The sequence below is a fragment of the Spodoptera frugiperda genome, chromosome 23 (assembly GCF_023101765.2).
Source record: "Spodoptera frugiperda isolate SF20-4 chromosome 23, AGI-APGP_CSIRO_Sfru_2.0, whole genome shotgun sequence".
NCBI lineage: Eukaryota > Metazoa > Arthropoda > Insecta > Lepidoptera > Noctuidae > Spodoptera > Spodoptera frugiperda.
This window is the reverse complement of record NC_064234.1, coordinates 75,371-97,951: the sequence shown is the minus strand read 5'-3', so window position 1 is coordinate 97,951 and position 22,581 is coordinate 75,371. Positions and strand designations below refer to the sequence as shown.

The following is a 22,581-nucleotide window of genomic DNA, read 5'->3' as shown; positions in this document are numbered from 1 at the left end:
GTGGATAAACAGAAAGGAATAGGACTAGTAAAGAAAATATGTATAAGCTATACATATAATGAGCAATGAAGAATGAGAAACAAATATATGTGATGCAGTAACGTCTGACAGGGGACAATGGAGGAAGATATTATAGCGACCTCAACTAACTTGAGACAACAAGAGTTGTACTACGGAAAATCATGTTAAATATTTTATTACTTTACTTACCAAATGGGTATAGGATCAGAAGGTCTAATCTTTGATTTCGATAATTTCTTCGGCGAGAATGTGTTGTCCAGTTCCTCCGCGTCCTAGAACATACCAAACCTTTGTTATATAATGTTTTCTCTTTAAAATATATAACATTATTATCAGACAAGCCATAACTGGAGCCAAGTAGGCGTTACAATAAGGCTCACTTCGGCCTGGCAATTTAAGGTTTAAAAGGAGTGATTGCGTGATATAAAATATATGTTTGTATTATCCCTACTCACCGGCTGCAGTGTCTCCTGACTAGCCATGTTGTCGTCTTCGCCTTCCTCTTCGATACACTTCACCTCGTCAGACGAACTCTGTACAAAACCATACCGTAACTGAAAACAGGGGGAAATTGGGAGGGTACTAATGGGGATAGGAAATTTATTTATACTAATATATATAAAGCTGAAGAGTTTGTTTACGCACTAATGTCAGCTACTGGTCCGAATTGAATAAATATTTTTGTGTTGAATAGAGCATTTGTCACACTATGACCAACAGCACTATGAGCAGAGCGGGTGAAACCGCGGAAGTAGCTGGTTTTCATATAAAAAGGAAATTATGCTAACTTGATTGAAATATATGGCTTGCTTAATTGACTATGAGTCCCGATGTGGCTTGAAACTAGTCGAACTTATTTCGAATAATTCGAAAGAGTAAGCCATATATTCCAATCAAATATTACTGAAATAAACGAACTGTAGCAGGCAACAAAGGTGAGAATTTATTGAGAGGTGAAAGTTTGAGTATGTTCATCATACCGAGTTGTTAGTAGTGGAGTGATTCCGGCTGTGTGGCCTGAAGCCAGGCCCGGGCGGCAAGTTCTTCTGCACGCAGCAGTTCACGCCCGGACTGAAGTGGAGCTCTACGTGGAACCTGGAATAAACAGAGTCATGTCATTTTATACTTTAACGGAATATAAAACAAAGACTATATTTATTCTAAGACAATAGCGTGCACAAATTTTTCTTTATTTTATAGATTATCTTATAGAATTTAAATGAAGATAGACAGAAGTTAAAGGGACAACTAATAATAAGGATAGATTGTGTGAAGAATAATATGAAATAGAAACGAGTTTGTGATTCGATGACGTTAACGTTTGATCTCTGATGAAGAAGGACACTTAGTCCTTAGTACGAGTTTGTCACACGTTTAACTCGTTTAACTAAAACGAAACAAGAATGCGTTCGAGCTCTGATTGGCCGGAGCGAATGAACCAACCAATCACAGTGCCGAACGCGTTCTCGTTTCGACCTCGTTAAAAACAAACTCGTACAAAGACCACTGATGATAAAAGCACAATGCGTCTTCTTTTACATTTTCTCTGAGAGGGTACACCAAGAAACTTAAGATAAGAGTAGGAAGTAGCAGAACGTGTTTACCTCTCCTCCGAGTAAGGATCCTTGGTGGGATCCTCGTACAGCATGACCACAATCTGCGACATGTAGTTGAGCTCCGACACCGTCGACACGTACTCCATCGCGCGACGCCATTGCTCGTCTTTTATTACCTAATAGATATACCATGGCAAGTGTTATTTGAAGGTATTCATCATCATTAACAGCCACTGCTGGACAAGGGGGAGGCCCCTTAGTTCTTAATTTGAAGGAATTAAAAGAAATTAGTTCTTATTAGATTAGACATAGAATTTGAATTGCTTATTTTAGTTTTTAGTTTCAACAAACACTTTTAACAAATGAAACATGTAAATGTCTCGGCCCAGTAATAAAGCTAAAAAGCTTCCAAATTAGTATGGAGAAGTTTGAGTAGCAAAGAAACTTTTTGTTATTATACTTACGTCGAGTAGTCCCCCGAAGCGCAGTACGGTGAGCAGCGAGTGCACGTGGCTCTCGCTGGTGAAGTACAGGCGCGTGCGCACGTGGCGCCCCGGGGACGACACGCCGTGGCTGTATCTGTACACAGGAGGAATGGTTGGACTACACCCTGCTTTGGGGAAACGTACCGGAGACCTAATCCCCAAACTTTCAATTTTCAAACATTAAGCACATGTAACATATCCAATGTGGCAACTGGGCGATGCTTATTGCTTATAACCAGGTGATCTGATTGCTCATTCCTTCCTATGTCATAAAAGACTCCCTTTTAATCCCCAAAGGGATAGCCAAACTATGAAAAACTTCTTTTTAACCCCTGAAGACATAGCCCAATCTTAAACGTTAAACCCACTTTCAACTTTCCAGATCTGAATTTTGGACTCCATGCTACAACTAAAAATAATCAATAATCAAAAAAGCCCCATGATATGTTGCTCAATCCAATAATCCGTGAATCTCATTTGCTCAGCAGTTCCACCTGTGACCACTCGAAAAACAAAGCGAGTTCAACTTAAAACACTTTGTACAATTAACTATGTAGTCACACATTTTAGATAGCATGATATTTGGCTGTACATTATGATATTGGTCCTTGTTAGAATATGAGACACATATAAAAATAGTTAGTATTGTTTAATGAAGTACCTGGGATTTAACCTATTGACTGTCTCCTCTCCCGACTCCTCGATGTTCCGCTGCAGGTCTGCTCTGATCTTCTTCAGAAGCGGCGTGCAAATGCCTTGTCCTATTGTCAGCTTTTCCTGCATCGTGAGTCCGTATTCCTGTAATAAAGATAATATTTTGTATTTTAGGCATTTTGAAAGTATTTGTGTTACACTAAGAAAGAAGATTATTAGATAAACGTGGCAATATAATAATTTTCAATTGTTCTTTACTTGGCCTCAACACATGAACTATTTATTATTAATTATTATGTGCGAACCCACGACACATTGTATAGCAGCTGATTGCCGAGCTACTGTGCTCACCGCATAGTTAAAGTTTTTTTTTTGTTCAGCAGATGGCATAATGTAGTTAGAGGTCCGTTTGTACAATAATGTAGCTGTTAAAAATGCAATGTTCAATGGTTTAATATTAGCTAATTCTCTATTGGACAAACCGACAATAACAAAAATAATAATTAAATTTTTACCTGAGGTATCACAATATCAGCCAAGTACTTGGCATAGATGTACAGTTCCTCTGCCAAGTCGAACTGCAACGTGTGTTGGTTGTGTTGCAGATCGTATTTGATACAGTCGTAGATATCAGGGATCTTAGATATGTCGTACGTTTTGTTCTTCGTGCAAAAGTCCTTCTCTATTTTACCCCACCGCCGACCCATTAGTTCCCATGTCTCGCCGTGGTATAATATCGTGTCTATGAAAAAAAAAAGATATAGGTAAATATTTAAAACCCAAAAACATATTTCTAAAACCGCAAGCTATCTGAAAAGCCAGGTTTTATGTAACAAACAAAACTAAGAACGTAATTATTTCCAATAATTTTTGCGTTCCTTAGATGGCGCCACTAGCGAGTTTGATCCTTCACTTATTACATTGAACTATTTGAAAAAAAGTACAATGGGACTATTATAATTAAATCATCAAAAGTATTGTACCTTTAGTCTTCGGGTCGTCCTTCTTAGTGAGCACGATATGCACAAGATGTTGTATGAGCGTGTGTACGTGTGCACAGCAACGCACGGGGTTCTTGACAAACTCCATGGCGGCGCTGATGCTCACCGACTCGCACGGGTTGATGCGCCACCGGTCCTCCTCAGTGAACTCCCGGTCTACTTGCATTGCCTCGTGGAGACGAGCTTTTGCCCTGTAATAGTAGACGATTGAGTGAAAATACTTGGGACAAAAGATCTTTAAATCTTTATTTGGCCTACATATAGCAGCCTTCCCAATCTTCCCTATCCCCGATTCCCCAACAACACTTAAATTCTTAACCCCCAAAAGGCCGACAACGCACTTGTAACGCCTCTGGTGTTTCAAGTGTCCATGGGCGGCGGCGATTGCTTACCATCAGGTGATACGTAGTGATGGGCAATGATAATAATCCGGTTAATATCATTTGGCTAATAATCGATTAAAAGCAGTTAATAGCCATTAATAGCCGATTTTGGCTGATAACCCTGCTATTAATGTTATTTTAGTGATTGAAAATTTCCCTTCATGGTTTTCAGGCTTAGGACTGTCAGATTAGACTTCATTTTCATCATCTTTCTTTATAGTAAATAAATGTGCAATTTAAAAGTAGGCCTGCAGTTGCAGGCCTACTCTAATTCAACGAGAAACGAAGTTTCGTCCAAAACTTGGCAGATTTCGTACTACAATTCTATTTATTGCGAACTTTCAGGAACCAAAATGAGCGAATGAAATGAAGATAAATAATAGGTTTTGATATGAAATTAAAAATAAAACGTTATTTCAAGTAATTCTATTAGTAAACCAATAAAAACTACGGCCGAAGATTAAACGAAACTTCAGATTCGAGAACCGGAGTAGGCCCCCAGGTTCGTTACAGTCACAGGATATTTCATCGATTTCTGATGTTGGATAGAAAGGTTCCGAATCCACGTGGAAATCACTTTCCGTATCTATACTTGACGGTCTGTTTTCCAAATTCCAGTTGTGTGATATATACCTACGTTATTTTTCCTGCGGTGCGTGGGTGCGGGGATGCATGTTACCTCCTTTTTAGGGTTCCGTAGCCAAATGGCAAAAAACGGAACCCTTATAGATTCGTCATGTCTGTCTGTCTGTCTGTCTGTCTGTCTGTCCGTCTGTCCGTCTGTCCGTCTGTCCGTCTGTCCGTCTGTCCGTCTGTCCGTCCGTCCGTCCGTCCGTCCGTCCGTCCGTCCGTCCGTATGTCACAGCCATTTATTTCCGAAACTGTTGGGCCTACATAGTTGAAACTTTGTAGGTTGATGTATTTGGATAACCGCTATTCGAATTTTGAATAAAAATTATTAAATTTAAAAATTAAAGGGGGGCACTCCATACATGGAACTGATTAAAAAAAAATTTTTTCAGCTAACATATCCGTGATGGGTGTCTATGGATAGGTCTTTAACATTAAGGTTTCTAAAACCGTTTTTAGTCAAAATCAATCGTTTGAAAGTTAGACGCCTCCAAAGTGGAAAAATGAGTGTCCCCCCCCCTCTAACTTTTAAAATAAGAGAGTGAGGAATCTAAAAAAAATATATGCTGTAGATTTCAATGGAAACTACCAACTAAAATTGGTTTGAACGAGATATCATTATTAGTTTTTAAGAAATAAAACATTTTCAAAAACCGCAAATATAACTTTGTCGTTCATACAAACACTATGCAAAACCAAGTTATTTTATAACTTTGATATTATGTCGTCTACTTGCTGCTACGGAACCCTTCATGGGCGAGTCCGACTCGCACTTGGCCGGGGGAAATCATCCAATAACTTCTCTCGCCTTAGGTGAGGCGAGAGGGAGTGTAAGACTCTTACTGACAAAAAACCACCCGTTCCTACTCCTGCATTTCGAACCGGAGCTCCGGTAAACCCGCTAGGTAGTCCGCAACTCCGGATCAGGCATCACCCCTACTGGGCCCCATCTGTGGTGGTCTGATGGCTCTTTGAGGCGCGCGCGGAACGCGATGCGCCACACGCACGGGTCTGGTTCTGGTCGGGCGGCGAGCTACCCTTGCTCGCCGACGAAGGAGGAGACGGCATCCCAGTCCCCCTCGCTCCGCACCATGGTCTGAACCAATGCCGGACGCTTGAGGTCACCGTCACCGACCACATCCCTGAGGACACGGCGGTGCTCAGCCCACGCAGGGCAAACCGCCACCGTATGCTCCACCGTGTCCTCCGGGCGGTCCTCGCAGTGATGACACCCGGGCGTTTCCTCCCGCCCAATCAGAAACAGGAACCTACCGAAACTCCCATGTCCGGTAAGCACCTGCGTCAGGCGGTAGGTGAGGACGCCGTGGTGCCTCTCAAGCCACTCCTCAAAGAGGAGACTTATCGCTGCAATGACAGCGAGCCCAGCCCTCGGTTGCGACAGTCGTTGCTGCCATTCCGCCATGAGATCGGGCCGGAGCTCGTCCCGCCACGCACTAATTTGGCGCGGCAGCGGAGTTTCGCCCCGGCGACGCGCGTCGGCGCGGAAACAGAAAACGCGCGCAAGCACCTTTGCCTTCAAATCCCACGGCAATAGTCCGGCAAGGAGGTTCGCCGCCTCTCCGGAGATCGTGCGATATCCGCGAATCACCCGGATGGCCATGACCCTCTGGGACGTGAGCAGCGCCCGAGCTGGGCGCCGCATCAGGTTCCGCGCCCACACAGGGGCGCCGTAGAGGGCCATGGACCGCACGATCCCCGCATACAACCTCCGGCAGGAGGCGTTTGGCCCCCCGAGGTTGGGCAGGAGCCGCTTAAGTGCAGCCCCCGGCCGTTCCAACTTAGGAGCCAAACGTCGGAAGTGCGCATGCATGTTACCTACTATCGACTCAAAATAGCTAATAACTAACTTACTTAATGTACCTTCCATTTTTACGTATCGGTTAAAATTATTTTATAGGTAAAAATACACCTACCTATTTAGCTCGCTTTATTAAGTCAAGTAATTAATTAGGTAGATGGTTAAATCACAAAGCGATGTGTTAATAGTAATTATCTTTTTTATAGTATTGGATCTCTAAATTAACAAAACTGAATTTCCCGAAAAATGTGTACCTATTTATTTTATTATTAACACTTTTTCATATACAAATAGTGAAAATAAATAAAAACAATAACAATATGTTGAATCACACTGCGTACACGCACCCAATTTATGTTTACACCCACAGATTTTACAATAAAACAAAAAAAAGCATTTATTTTTCTAACTATACATTAATAGCAGGGTTATCATCCATTGCTAGGCTATTAATGGCTATTAATGGATTATAATCGATAATAACTCAAAGTAGCCGGCTATTTACCCAACACTAGTGATACGTCAGCTCGTCATAAAAAAGTGTATGTACGTTGTGTGACAAAGTACCAACGTACCTAGAACACACCAGTTAAACTTTTTAATTAAATAAAATTTACAAACAAACACATACTCACATATTCTGTACTTTAGAAGAATCACAGTCGTTATCGAGCAGTCCATTCGTGTTAGCAGACTTGACCATCTGCACTAGTATCGGAGTGAGTTCCCCTTCTAACGCAAGTAATCCTTTAGCGAAGGCAGCTGCAGTCATCTGTACGCGACCCTCGTCCGACGCGTATATCTTCAGGTCGTGGCGGAACGTTGAATGTAGGCGGAGTAAACCAAGACCTTGGGTGCCACCTTCACCTAAAGATAAGGCAATTTGAAGATTAATTTTTTGTTGTTTTGACTTGGGCTGAATGTAAAGCTGGTGTTGTTTAGTTTGCAATTTTAGAGAATAGAATGTGTTCAGGATGATTATCATATTATAAATATTAGAGTATAGAAGATAGAAAAAGCTAATAAGTTACACTGTTCAACAGACGATCTCAAAACTAGGTTAAAAGTTAGTGCAAGGATTCTATCGTCGACTCAGAGAGCTTAGTACGAGTTTGATTTACGCTTAACGAGATCGAAATGAGATAACGTTCAGCGCTCTGATTGGTTGGTTCATTCGTGCCAGTTAATCAGTTTCGTTTTCGTTAATCGTAAAGCAAACTTGTACTAAAGGTACAATTGTCTTAAAAAAATATCAATTCCCAAATTATCATTCTTATTGGTAAAAAGTAACTTTTTCACTTTGAGAAATAAATCGGTGTCTAACGTGTAAACCAAATAAAGAAAAGCAGATATAAATTAAATGAACCAGTGTATACATACCGGGTATATGCCGCCCCTGTCCCCCGGGGTACATGCAGCGGAACATACGGCCCAGCTCCTCAGCCTGTATCCGTCCCGCCGGCGTCAGCTCGCCGCCCCACTTCAGGATCAGCACTAACGACGGCTCGCCACCACCGCCTACTATACAACGATCATTTTAGCACAACATTATATTTTATGTAGACTAGTACTACATTTACGCCCGAATACTCAAACGCTACTCAATTTTAAGTTATACTTAAATATCGTGCTATCTCTGTCATTTTATAAAGAATTGATAGTGACAGTACTACATTTGAGAGCGTGTTAAAAATGAGTAGCGTTTGAGTATTCGGGCAATAGTATCGTAGTATAGGATACCTATGCTATAAAAATTGCCTTCAATATTTGCCTAATACTTACGTCCTGGAAAGCATGAGAATAGTTATTTTCTTATTATTTAGCCCTATTCGGTTTGAACCATCGATCCCTTACAGGTCCTGGAGATTTGGAGAACTACTTCAAATAGATTGGAAAATTAGGTACCTCTTTTTTCATATAACTAAATTATTAGACTATGGTGACAGAGAATGTGTTTGAAAGTGAGTAACAGTGTTGTATATTACAAAAGCATCTAAAATTGTAGTGGGAGTGTTCCAGTGCAACAATGTGTTCCGGACTTTATATGTGAAACTGAATTTACTTACTACCTAAGCTATAATATAGCTCTAATATATTTTTTTTATGTCTGCCCTGTAAATGTAACATAGATGGAGCAAAGCCTCTTCTTAAATAAAAAACAAAATATCTTTCCGTTGCCCCACGTTTACGCTCTCATCATTGATCACCATACTCTTCACTTAATTATGGCGTATTTGATACATATTTACATAATTACAAACCAATACAATTAATCCAAGGTTTCCCACATTCCATCATATTTATAGATAACAATATTAATCCCAAAACTACACAAAGCATTAATGGCTTCTGTAAGTTTATGAGTATATTTAAAAGCCATGCTTAACCGCTAGTTACTGCTTTGCAAACAGCTATAAGTGTACAGGACAAAGCTAATACGTTTCGGTAAACGATGTTATCAACAAGGTCGAGGCAAACACGTGTTATTGCTAGAATTATCTTCTAGTACATTATTTAATCAAAGTTGTTACGTAAACTATGTGATGTCATTTGTATAATTAACTATGCAATACATGTGTGTGACTATACTGAACGTAATATAGCTCTAAGCTGCAATTTTACTTGTAGGATTCGTTTCTATGTATTTGTTTAAAGTAAATTAGTAGGGCGGCGTTATCATACTTTAAAGTTAGTTATATCTTACAAGTTGTCTATGAATGGGACAATAAGCTGTAAATAAAAATTACTCAAATCTGTCTAGTGGGTTTTTGTCTAGTCTACAATCAACTAATCTCTTTAATTACATCATTAGTATAGGTACAGTACCCTTAGTACGAGTTTGCTTTACGTGGAACGAAAAGTAATCAAAACGAGAGCACGTTCGGGGCTCTGATTGGTTAGTTCATTCGCGTCGGCCAATCAGAGCGCGGAACGCGTTCTCGTTTCGATTACCTACTTTAAACGCAAAGCAAACGTGTTCTAAGGGTGCCGATATCAACGTTCTACTTTGCAAACGAAGCTCAACTCTATAATAGGTACTAATTGCAGGGGAAAATCGTTCAACAATAACCTCTACAATATCAATCCAAACCATATCATTACTTTAATCCAAATGTTACTAATTAGAAAGCCAATGTAACTGCCTGTAGCTTCTATGCACAACTCTCAATGGGGCAACACTCCAAACCATACTCTACACGAGTAGTGTTATCAATACTTAAGCTGGTAATTATAGTTACAAAACTGTACCATGCATTGTGATCATTTATAAATAAAAAATATTTATTTTTATTGCAATGATGCTGAAGTATAATGGTAGTTCACTGTGGCAAAACGTGTCTTATCATAATCAATATATGTTCAATTTTGTGCAGCAATGTTGGCACTAGTCAATCAATTTTACCAAGAATTAATATAAGGTTTAGAAGAGAGGAAATTTGCTTTAAATAGGCTACCTTCTCCTCTTGTTTCGCTTTTAACTTAGATATCAAGTCAATCAGAAAAGGAGCATTCGAAAATGATATAATTTCTTAACGAAATCATTAGTTACTAATATAAATCAACATTTTTAGACTGAACTAATTATTTGGTACGTATTTCCGCAAAGTGAAGCGTAATTTTATTTTGTACATCTTTACAACCGAAATATTTTTAAAGACTTCTAACACCCGCATTACACAGTTTCTCAATAACAATTTCCATAAGTACTAGTATATCCCAATGCATGGCACAGTGAAGCAGTGTATAGTGCGAGAAGCGGACCGTGGTGCGGCGGCGCGTTACCGTCGTCCGAGCTGGAGCCCCGCGGCCGCCCGCGCGGCTGGTACTTCATCTGCACCTTGCGGTTGATGCCCGAGAAGTGACCGTACCTGGGGAACAAACGTATATTATATACTTATACATTCTACATTCATTTCATCACAGATGCACTTTACTTTTCTAATTTCCTGATATTCCTTAAATCTTGCTAAGTCACGTTCACGTTGGAAAGCAATGCTTTGGTACGATGGGGCCTACTCGACCACAGTAATACTACAGCCTCAAACAAAACACTTGTAACTCCTCTGATAATGTGTGTGTCAATTGGCAGAGCCGATTGCTTATCATCAAATCTAAGGTTGCAAGGCAACCAAGCAAGGTAAACAGATAAACCAGTAATGTAAATCAACCAAATAAACAAAAACGATGAATGGTAACTCACATTTCCAAAACACTCTTGAGTTGTTCTAGTTTCCCTTGCTTCTCCTCAATCTCAGGGTCGGCGTGCCTCGTCTGTATATCTGAGAGTAACGCGCGAGCTATGTCCAGGATCTCCTGCAGTTGTTTCGGCTTTTTTAACTTCACATGACCACGCTTGAAGCCGTCGTACTTTTCGAATATTTCAAAGAATCTGTAAACAATATGGGTGTTGTTGTATTTCAAGGTAAGTTTATGTTGGAGCATCGTTGATGCTGTTGAAGCAGAATTCTGTGGTAAATTAATATAGACATGATTAAAAAAGAGAAAAACATATAAATATAAAATCTTGGATTCTTTGCTAACACAGATTTATATACCACGCAGTTACGATACAAACACCACCTATATTGATACAGTACAAAGACGACTTGTAAGTCCAGTAGAAAAATAACTAATAATAATAATCACAAGCTCCACAAGAAAACATGAAAACCAGTATCATACCTCTGATGCCGAACTTCCACCTTCATCTTCTGTTTAGGCGTCCTATCCCCGTGTCTGATGACGGCCACCACGCAGCGCAGTTCCATCATCTTCCCGAAGGTCGTGGGCACGATGGGCGGGTCGTCGAGCTGGAAGGGCACCGACCATGGAATGTGCAGCGTCGGCGCTAGTTCCCGCAGGATCATATTCCCCAGGATCTTGGCACAATCATCGTAGTACTTATTCGAGTTCTTCACAAATGAAAATCCGTTCACATCACACACGAAGGATTTGCCGTTCGCTCTGAAAAGTTAATTTGTATGTTTTGTAAACTATGTACATATTTAAGTTTTTAAACTGACATGGTCACTAACACGCATTTACTCCAGTTTATCCGTGATCATGGCGCTTGCAACAGTGCCGAAATATCGGAAACTCATTAAAATTGAAAAACATGGTAAATATCCCGTTTTAAGTTCCAATTCCTATGTACATACATATTTGTTTACCATAAAATAAAAATAGTGCTATTTATAAAGGCGATTTTTAGCTACTGTGTAACATTACACGTTATATTTGCTCCGAGCATAAAACACATTTTTGCGTTCTCTAATAGTCTTAGTATTTTGACTAATAAACCTAAGTAATCATTTACATAATGCTGGAAATAGCCAAAACCATTTCGTATACAAGGTTAATTAAAAAGTAAAGCTATGACGTCACTCATAACCTTCATGGTGGTGCTATCGATCCCACATCAAAAGTACTACTTTAGAACACACCTTAGATAATTTAGGTTCTATTTCCATGACATTAAGGTCACATTTTGAAGTGTTGACTAAGTTATTGATTGGTCTAATAGAGAAAGCTACATCATAATAATTTCCATAGAGTGGAAATTTCATTACTTAGGGAGTGGCTAAAAGGTCTCATATCCTATAGCACTATACAAGAGCATTCTGAATGAATAGTTCCATCAAAACCAACTTACCTGAGTAAATCGAAGCCACAAACAGTTTGTTTGAAGGCGAGACAAACTTTCCTGGATATCAACTTCTCCTGGTTGGACAGTATGACAGGGTACCTGATCTCCTTGCCTTCCGAATCCCTTTCGACCTTACCGTCTAGTGCCGGGGACTTGCGAGCTTCTGCGTGTGCGTAGTCAGGGCCCACTGTGTAAACTTTTACGTCCGTACCTACCAGTGCAAACATTATAAAATGTAGTAAAAACGAAAACATTACAGTCAAGGTACAAACTGTAGTACCTAAATAGAAAACAGGCTACTTCACATTGCTTTAGGTATTTGGTATATTTAATTGATAGACTTTCAACTTTATTCTTTTGTAATTCAGTCGAAACTAGAGTAACTAGATGTTTTTTGTTTTGTGGTAACTAGATGTACTATCTGTCCATACTACATTTCAGTTTCACATCAATTATAGAATATATGGTTAAAACAAGCGTTATAGCTTAGAGCTGTATTTACGTTTAAGCCATAGTACTTTTTCATTATGCCAAAGCAAAAAGAGCTTTAAAAAAATCACAATAAAATATAATTTAGCATCACAACTCACAACTCACCATCAGTTGGCATAAAATCTTCGTAGATAAACGATCCTGTTTTCCTGACTCTCGATTCTGGCGAGTATATACTACTTCGACTTCCAATCTGCAAAAGGCGACAATGTACATTTAAACTTAAAACTATTACAAGGTATAGGAACCAACTGGTACCTACCTATAAAAATTCACGAAAAATATCTCGTGACTATTGTAGTCAAAAATTGTTGAGTAAATATCTAGGTCGACACTAAAATCTCCCAAGTGTACAATAAGTATACACGCAATGGTACGAGTACTTACTTAATTTAGTTATTAAGCTCTTGTGGGTCAATAAATTACACAAATTGAAGGAAGATATCGCGTGGTAAAGTCCTCGTGATACTTGTTTGAGAAGTTAAATTTTGACTGAATGTTCTTCATGAGTCCACACAAATGAAATATGTTGTCATGTTAAATGGTACTGGAAACAACTGGCGTATTTAGTTCGCTCTAGATCTTTGTTGTAGAGCGACAGCCCGGACATTGAGTACCCGGTCGCTATGGTGTGAATTTATTTATTAGGTTTTCAACCTCATACTTTTGTAATAAAGTTGAAAATCTATAAATGACCGAGTTCTGTCATATTAATTGTCAAGCCGTATCTGCTAAATTAATCCTACGGTTCTGTTTTTCAGAGTGACTGCATGGTTCGCGCAGTGACTGGGCAACTGGATGCCGTACAAAGTATAGCGGGTTCGATTCCCGCACGGAGCAATACTGTGTGTCATCCACAAATTGTTGTTTCGGGTCTAAGTATCATGTACATGTGAACGCACCCACGACACAGGACAAAATCCTAGTGTGGGGCAACGGTTTTTTAAACAAAAAATAAAGAAGAGAAATTTCTATTATTTATCTATTTAAAGAAATACCTACACCATGTCTTTCAATTACTATTCCAGTTTATTAGATTCCTACCTTTCGAAAGAGTCGTTGGCTGCCGCCGCCGGCGGACGTGGGGTAATAAATGTAAATATTATGATCTTCAGCCGACACCGGTTTCTCCACGAACGGCTTGTTGAACACCACGCCGTTCACTTCCACGTGGTCTTCGGACTCCACGAGTTCGTGATCTGAAATTATGCTCCTCTTATTATCCCCTATTTTGGAAAAACAACGATCCTAAAGCATTTGTCTATTTGCGATAGATTCAGAAACTTAAACAGACGTTTCACCAGTCAAAATTGAATTTGTTGCATTTTTCACTAATGGTTACTGTAAAAAGATTCTTTTTATTCAAAACACTTCATGTACACAGTATGCATTGGCAGACTTAATGCCGAGTGGCATTCTCTAACAGTCAAGAAAAGTTTTGTAGTAGGTTTCTTATTGAAGATTTCTCTTCAATCTTCTTCCAGTGCCTTACGTACGATTTCTGATAAACCGTTGAAATAAATGAATAAGAATACCTACACAATATTTAATCTTGATTCGGGCAGAAAGCAACCAAAATGAGTTTATAACTATTCAGTACTAGTTCTTATACTCAGAAATGGCGGCATATACCTAAATGGTTTCCATGAAAACATAACATGGAACTTGCTAGACGACAAACACAGTTCGCGGAATACTTTAGCGACACTTGATACACATAATAAGGACTTACGTTTAGGATCCGGCGAATCTCTGTCTAACACCGCGTACCTGGGTATCTCTATACCCTCGCCCTCCAATATCGCGTATACTTTTCTACGATCCTGTAAATAATACGAGCGAGTATCAAGTAACCGCACCTGACGTCAACTGGACCTACTTGCAGTACTGCACCTACCTGAATATCATACTGCATGTGAAGATTGTTTATAACATAGGGCTTCCGTAATTTCTCATATTGAATGGCCTTGTCTAAAGGGAAGCCCTTTGAATGAAAGGATATAAGACAATCGCAGATGGGCCACTCCTCTACTGGTTTCTGCAAACATATGACACGTTATATTAATTTAATTATAAAATCGATAAAAATGAGACAACGACGAGTTCAGGCACTTCAGCCACGTCTTACGCTTTCCCCAACCAAATGCACGAATGCGCGAACAGTGAAAGACTATGAATACAACCTTTTCTGACTAATTCGCTACTTGACACCAACCACACAAACAAAGCTAGTGTATGTGAAGCCATTCAATGGAAACAAAACATTACGACATGTAAATGTTAGTACAGAGTGCATGTATGTGTGTATGTATGGGTGTTACAAACGATCAATTAAGTGAATGAAGAAGATCTAATAGTTGTTAGTTATGAAGATTAATTGCGTGACAAATAGTAAAACAAAATATATCTAGTGTGTATCACTCTCAATCTCAATGTGGGAACATCTTCATGACAGTACTTCTACTGATTACTTAAGAAATTGTTTCGGCAAACTTTCAACATACACGTATCATTGTCACTAATTATGGCTTAAGCATCAGCAGACATTTTTAAGCATTATTCGTAATTTGATGACAACACAATAATTGAACTCTTTATACTCAGCCAATTTCGTCGTCTACAGAATATTTTGTTCCACTAGATGTGTTAGACAATGTGGAGAACCTTAAGGATAACCTCCTCTGGGAAGACCAGCATCTTGATGTACTCGAACTCGTCGAGCCGCGTGAGGATCTCCTTCATGGGCTTCGACTGCGACTTCTTGGCCATGGCGCAGACGCCGACCACCACTTTCTTACCCCCGCCATCGCTGTGCGGGTCCAGCGACTCGCACAGATCCAACTCGCCCTATTATTTAATGCATACACAAAATACTTTAAATTATTTTCAAATAAATCATGCATGAAACTCCAACAACTTATTAAAACTAACTCTATGCTAGAAGAATGATGAATTAAAATCCTTACACTAGTCTTCAAGCAACTGAAGTAGTTTACAGAAAATAATGTTTTCAAAGAAACCTAGAATGATACAAAATTGTAAACACTAGACTAACCATATCATGTAGTCACACAACAGAACAATAGAATAGGCCCAACACAATAAGGTAAGGGTACTTACCTAGATTAAATATATTTTTTTAATAATAAATGTGATTAAGTATTTACGAAGAGATTAAACAGCTATTTTACTAATTTGATTCCAGTACATAAAAACTAAACTTTATCAATATCATTAAAAAAACAATTAAAGAAGTAAAGATTATTGTTTTGATACAAACGAACTTGTTATGATAATAAACTGTATGATAAAATATGAGTACTATATCTACTCTCTAATATCTCTGAATGTTTTATTGAATTTATTTGATTTTGAAATTTATATTTATAATAAAACATAAAGGTAAGTAAGAAAAAAGCTAAAATAATAATTATGTTGACATGCAGAAATATGAATAAAATCTTATAAAAATATAGATGTACCTATATCGAGTAGTAAAAATGTAGGTCCATCTATATTTACATACTCATATTTGGGCAGCTAAAAGTGTTTTCAATACTTTTAAAAAGTTCTGTATACCACTATTTGTAGAACATCACACATTAAGTTAATTTCAAGCATTTGCAATACATATCGAGGAACACATTACTGTTATTGCTTTATTCAATTTGCAAAAGCGATGCAAAGATATTAATAAAACATTCATCCTGAAATAAGTATCAATTTAAGTATCCTCCATAAAGCACAGGAGGAAGGATTTATGCAATTAAAATCAGTTAGAAAGGAACATTAGCCGGAGCATGCTAATAGAAGCCTTTCATGTCAGTTCTATATGTTTAATGTCTTTGTCCGTTACACACACTGGAATAAGTATAAATTAGCATAAGTATGCTAATAGCTAAAGAAGCCACTCATGTTATACAAACACAACATAAAATTTAAATTCCAAATAAAATTTGAAAATTAAATTTTGTAATAAATTAATGTTTAATGAAGTGATATAATAATGCATGACATAACAATAGCCACCATCGTCTTACATCAGGCAGACAGTCATCACAATAGCATATGTCATCATCACTCTGGCCCTTCTTCTCCTTCCTCCATCTTTTGAGACGCCACCAATCTTTAAGCCACTGCCACTCCATCACCACACACTATCTATACACTTGTTTCCTATCATAGCATATGATAAGCACACAGCCAACCTTGCCACCGATTGGTTGACACTACTTTACACTTGATAACTAAGATAAACTTGACATAAATTAACATACTACATTACCTCACTTGTCATTGTCAGCATGTAAACCTATAAATATTATAATCTATTATGCCCATACAATATAGGATAATTAAGTGTAGCCACTAGCCGTCCAGCACTCAACATGCAAGCAGTTATGTGCTCACAAGTGTTATCAGTGCTGTATTAGTGTACAATGGACAATGCCAATATTAGCTGACTAATATTTAGTCTGGATTCGTTTCACTTAAGTGACCTCACTACTATTTGTGTTTGGATTGTTATTTTATATCTGTTTTAGTTTACATAACACTATCTCTATTTCATACCACAGTGCAAAAGGTCATTGCTCTGCAAGTATCTACGTCGTTCGAGTTTGATTGACAACAACAACATCTACTTCAAAATGTAAACTTACTGATGATCTTATCGGTACAAGATTTCCGTCATCTCCGACATAAAATTGGGGCTGAGTAGCTTGCCGCAACCCTTGATAGCCATGTTCGAGCTCAGTGTATGACATTACCTACATACACCTGCCTATTTCTAAAATTTAATTTATCAATATCATTAAACAGATCCTAAACACCGATACAAAATTATGAAAACTAAATTATAAAATAGAAAACAAATACAAAAAAATATTTTCAAAAATATATCCAGCACAGATCATACATACGGAATTAAAAAAATTATGTGACACATCTCTTGAGATCTTTTATCCTGAACCCTGAACTTTTGAGATAACATTTTTTGGAAAGTGTTTTGTTTCTCAATGGAATTAATCAAATCATATAATAATATTTAATCAGGCCTAAAGTATGTTTTATTCACTCGTGTTTCTATTACAAAAGCTTGCAGAATAGTAGATCACAGATAGTTAATCTTAGTTGATTATTGAACATTGTTTTTGTCGTTTTTGAACGTATCATTAGCCAAGTGACAGTGTGGTCATGTCTACCAAAATCGTAAACAGGAAACAGCTGATAAATGTCATTTTGAATTCATAAGAATAGCAAGTTTCAAAGTTTCGAAAGATACAAAATAAATATTAAAATAATAACATTAAGTTAGTGTTCCTGCTGGTTTATAAGAAACGCTGGAATAATGACGGAAATTTCAAAAACTTTAGAGGCTGGGTTGACTTCAGATTCTTTTTGGGAATCAATTAATATATTATTATCAAAACCTCATGTAATTAATAGGAGGTTATGGGGCAACAAAATCTGGTTCAAAAGTAATTGTAAACCTAAAAGTGCTGCATTTATCATGCCAGCAACTTTACATCAGCTGAGTGATCTTGTTACTATTGACAATGTTGACCAACATAAAATTCAAATTCTCAATGAATTGAATGTTGAAACCGTATTGTCTAATACCACCATTGATGATGGTGGTCAAGTTGCAGTCCTCCTAATGGAATTGCTTCCTAAAAACTACTCTGATAAACAAGCATACCAAGTTGCTTGCTTATGGAAGGATAAATGTTCAATAACCTTCTACGATGTTACACCTTCAAGTCAAGAACAAAAGTTATGCCCACATTTTTCATATACTATACAGCTAAATAACAGCCACATTCTACTTACAGCTACAACTGGTTTGTAATCTTTTTATAAACAGCTGATAACAAACAATTACACTGATAATGTAGCTATTATCTCTTTTTATTTTAGATGAAAATTCCAAGTCATTTAAATGGCTTAGCAATACATTGCTTCCACAGCTTATCAAATGGGGAACTGAGTCAAAAAGCCACAGTACCAAGTCTAATATGTGCAATGAGTCCTTATCACTGGTGTCCCAAACTAAATATTATGAGAAGTATAACGATTTGAAGGTGAAATATGGGAAAGAAATGGTCAAGGTAATGTTTGAAATTAACTTAGAATAGGTAATAATAAAAACTATTACAAGACTGTTTTTAATTTATTAAATTTATTACAGATTTGGCCAGAATGTACAGATGCTTCAAAGTTTGTATATGAAGATGTGGCCATAGCAGCTTATCTTTTATTGCTCTGGGAGAAGGATGAATCTAGCAAAAGTAAATCATTTGTAGACTTAGGATGTGGGAATGGGTTATTGGTTTACATACTTACCCAGGAAGGTCATGCTGGTGTAGGCATAGATGTCCGAAAAAGAAATATTTGGGATATGTATCCTCCTGGAGTTGTATTACAGGTATCTTATAATTATTTTCACAAAGAAAACTCACAATATTTGACGAATTGTTTATTTTATGGCATAATAATGACTGTTACAGGAAAAAACTATTACACCTACAGATACATCTTTATTTCCTGACATAGACTGGATTATTGGAAACCACTCTGATGAGCTTACACCATGGATACCAGTTATAGCAGCTAAGAGTTCATATAAATGCAACTTCTTTCTACTTCCGTGTTGTGCATACAATTTTGATGGAAGCAAATATCAGCGTAAAAATTCATTTAAAAGTCAATACAATGATTATTTAGACTACATAAAAGAGTTGTGTGTTACATGTGGTTTTAATATAGACACAGATAGACTAAAAATTCCTAGTACTAAAAGAATATGCTTTGTTAGTAATAATAGGACATATCTAGAAGAAGAACATAAACAGTATTGCAATATAATAGATGATTTAATAAATAAAGATTCTTCAAATACATTACAAGATATCGAAAAAGAATTTAAAGCCCGAGAACCAGTGGAGAGAGTAAAGAATTGTACACAAATAGACAAATCTATTGTAAATTCAATAGTTGATTGTATAAGTAGATACTTGCTAGAGGGTTGCTCAGAGTCAGAAACCATCTGGTCGATAGGAAGAACTGCAGAATTTAGTGAATTGATACATCTTATACCTAAAGAACAGCTAAGTATATTGAAATCTGAATGTGGAGGTATACAAACACTACTTAAGAATAACCATAATATATTTGAAGTGCAATCTGGTAGGGTTGGGTTAAGATATCCAAAAACAATAAATGAAGTTAATCTTGGTACAAGAAAAAGAAAATTTAATAAACAAACCACTATAAAAGTCCAGCAGAAACCATGCTGGTTTTATAACAATCATCCACAAGGCTGCCCATTGAGTGATTCAACTTGTAGTTTTCTGCATGTAAAAAATAATAAATAAAAAATAGATAGAAAAATAAAAAAATGTTTATTCATTTTCAGTCCCATTCCATTAAATTAAATAGTATCACCCAATTTGTAAAATTACAAAATAATATGGAAAGTATCGAAGATTTAGTAATTCAGTGACTAACTTTATATTTAAATTGGATACATTTTATATGTAAATGTCTAATAGAATATTTATTTACAAAACAATAGAAACTCATTCCCCAACTCCAAATGCTTAACTTTATTCTATCTGAAATGCTTTATTCAGTTCAGTCAAGTTCCTCTCATCAATTAAAGTTGCAAGATCATGTTCTCCCATAAAGGCACACACCATCCTCAAAGTTGTCCAAATTGTTGAAGAACTAGTGTCAGTAGCAGCCGACTCTGGAAACATGCTCTTAGCTTTATGTTGCTGGTTGAGTGCCACTAAGAAATGCTCTGCAGCCTCTTTGTGAGCTCCTAAATTCATACAGGTGATTCCAACATTGTATCTGGCGCGTATAAATCCAGGTTCCAAACCCAAGGCATGGCGATAAGCATCTACAGCTTGCTCTGACTTGTCGCTGTTTGCCAAAGTGGCTCCTAATCTGTTCCAAAGTTTTGCATTATCATTTGATACCATCAAAGCTGTCTGGAAACAATCTACAGCTTTGTCATATTCCTGACTGATATTGAACACTACACCCATAGCATTCTGGACATCTGGGTCAATTTCATCAGCATTTGTATGCACTGCTTTAAGATACAATGACTTTACATGACGCTCCAACTCCTTGACATCCAATTTCATTGGATCTATATCTTGAGGCACAAGATCAGAATATTTTGGACTGGCCTTTAGCCAATTAAGTAAAGAGATGTAAGCATGTTTCGGCATGTTTTCATTGGTATATGCTGCTGCCAATGTGATATATCCTTCCAGTTGTGTAGGATCAATTTGTAAAGATTTTTTCAAAGCTGTTATAGCCCAAGGATCTTGTTCATTTTCAGCTTGTGTTGTACCAAGAAGGAACCAGGCCTCAGCTGAATCAGGTTGCTGTTGTACAGCAGCTTCGAAACACAAGACAGCTCCAGGAACATCACCCATTTTCAATTTTTCCTTACCAATTTCTAAAGCACTTTTATTTTCCAACATAACATTACCTTCAGAGAAGGCATATTCTTTAGCAATCCCATTTGCAGCTTCAGAGTCCCAGTAATTATTAACATCACTAAGTTTATCCCACTCTTCTTTGTATTTTTCATTCATTTCCTCTAATATGTCCTCTTTGCTCATTTTCCTTTCTGTCTGATCTAGGCCAGGATCTTCGGTTAAGCGAATTTCTCCAGCACTTACTTTTTTCATAAAGGACATGAATTCATTATATTCCACTTCATTGTCATTCTTTATAGTGTTAACAAACTCTTGAGCTTTAGCTTGAACATCAGCGCTTGACATGTTTGCAAGTTCAGCTTCAGTGATAAATTGTAAATGTGGATGCATTGTCCTAGCATGCGGGAGTAGCATTGGTTGCTGCATCATGGGATAACTGGGCATTACACTGTGTGTCATATATGAAGGAGACGGACCTGCTGTCCATGATCTGTTCATGTGGGTATTGACATTTGGAACGTAAGACGATGTTGAGGGACCAGGCGTAGTTTTAACAGTTTTGTCTTGAGGCAAATTGTTGAGAAGAGTATTCATATTAAAGGTTTGTGGTGTCTGCGAATTCTGTGCCATGAATTCGTTAACAAACCTGTCAGCTTGTGAGAGTGGTTGTGGTAGACCAGCATCACGACGCACAATATTCGATAGTTGCACTAAAGAATTATTCCCCCCACAGTCTCCACCTACTAGTTTATTTAATGACATTTTTGCTGTCTTATCCGTATCGAAATTCTAATTCGAAGACTATGAAAATGTACAAAGTTCACATAAACAAGTCGCAAAATATCATTTGACGTTTTAATCGCCAGTTTAGAAACCACACGCACACACAGCAATTATATAAAAATTATATTATTTTAGGAGCGAGATTTGTCTGATGTAGGTGTAGCTATATTAAAATTCAAATTCACATGGTCACAATTTTATCTCTATTGTTGTATGGGAGCCATTTGTATACTAGGTACGGTCTAGATACTTTCTTCTACATACATTGGATCAATAAAGATTTTGATAGGTACCTTTCTACAGAGTGACTTGTAATTCGACGTATTACTCTCGTTGTGATTATACAAATTATTTCCTACAAAATTATTCCTGAGGTCCAAAGAGTATAATAAGTATAGGGGGACCTTGGTCCGAAAGTGACTTGATAGTTTCTGAGATAGGTATTCAACTTTTTGGTTTTAGTCAAAAAAACCCGAACTAAGTACAAAAGCTTCAATAAATAGATAACGACTAGTTTGATTTAAGTTGTTTTAGTTTTCATTGTTTGCCAAATACACCAATAAACATTTATTAATACCAATACTGGCAGAAATATCATTATTTTTATTATTTACTGATGTTTTTGTAGTTAGTACGATATTTTATGACCAA

At 37.5% G+C, this 22,581-nt stretch overlaps 3 protein-coding genes across 21 annotated transcripts in view; 1 reads left to right on the top strand and 2 right to left on the bottom strand.

The window, feature by feature from the left end:
- Positions 1–17,629, bottom strand: part of LOC118266837 (inositol hexakisphosphate and diphosphoinositol-pentakisphosphate kinase) — a 25,150-nt gene extending 7,521 nt beyond the window's left edge. For 6 of the 19 annotated variants that reach the window (XR_007706792.1, XM_050702861.1, XM_050702862.1 and 3 more), the window contains exons 1-21: positions 17,350–17,594; positions 16,974–17,000; positions 15,353–15,535; positions 14,586–14,726; positions 14,421–14,511; positions 13,733–13,887; positions 12,794–12,881; positions 12,203–12,407; positions 11,233–11,514; positions 10,751–10,939; positions 10,312–10,418; positions 7,930–8,070; positions 7,185–7,416; positions 3,700–3,908; positions 3,232–3,458; positions 2,724–2,860; positions 2,042–2,156; positions 1,626–1,753; positions 1,002–1,116; positions 477–575; positions 211–293 (exon numbers count right to left, since the gene is read on the bottom strand). Coding sequence is in view for 18 of the 19 variants with exons in the window: in XM_050702861.1 (XP_050558818.1) it covers positions 211–293; positions 477–575; positions 1,002–1,116; positions 1,626–1,753; positions 2,042–2,156; positions 2,724–2,860; positions 3,232–3,458; positions 3,700–3,908; positions 7,185–7,416; positions 7,930–8,070; positions 10,312–10,418; positions 10,751–10,939; positions 11,233–11,514; positions 12,203–12,407; positions 12,794–12,881; positions 13,733–13,887; positions 14,421–14,511; positions 14,586–14,726; positions 15,353–15,535; positions 16,974–17,000; positions 17,350–17,454 (3,059 nt within the window). In the remaining variant the exon portion in view is untranslated. The other 13 variants (XM_050702866.1, XM_050702863.1, XM_050702876.1 and 10 more) reach the window with 13 other exon arrangements.
- LOC118267119 (probable tRNA (uracil-O(2)-)-methyltransferase) lies at positions 17,602–20,088 on the top strand. Its single transcript, XM_035580916.2, has 4 exons — positions 17,602–18,531; positions 18,608–18,798; positions 18,879–19,115; positions 19,198–20,088. Exons 1-4 carry the CDS (start codon positions 18,039–18,041, stop codon positions 20,062–20,064), a joined length of 1,788 nt encoding a protein of 595 aa, XP_035436809.2. The 5' UTR covers positions 17,602–18,038; the 3' UTR covers positions 20,065–20,088.
- On the bottom strand, positions 20,075–22,581 carry LOC118267120 (peroxisomal targeting signal 1 receptor). Its single transcript, XM_035580917.2, has one exon. The coding sequence runs from the start codon at positions 21,907–21,909 to the stop codon at positions 20,296–20,298; it is 1,614 nt and encodes a 537-aa protein (XP_035436810.2). The 5' UTR covers positions 21,910–22,581; the 3' UTR covers positions 20,075–20,295.

Bases quoted from the DNA above. Each gene is read 5' to 3' on its own strand.
- LOC118267119 (XM_035580916.2), top strand. From the start codon at position 18,039: ATGACGGAAATTTCAAAAACTTTAGAGGCTGGGTTGACTTCAGATTCT. The intron at 18,532-18,607 runs GTTTGTAATCTT...TTTTTATTTTAG, and splicing joins TCTACTTACAGCTACAACTG to ATGAAAATTCCAAGTCATTT. The intron at 18,799-18,878 runs GTAATGTTTGAA...AATTTATTACAG, and splicing joins ATGGGAAAGAAATGGTCAAG to ATTTGGCCAGAATGTACAGA.
- LOC118267120 (XM_035580917.2), bottom strand. From the start codon at position 21,909: ATGTCATTAAATAAACTAGTAGGTGGAGACTGTGGGGGGAATAATTCT.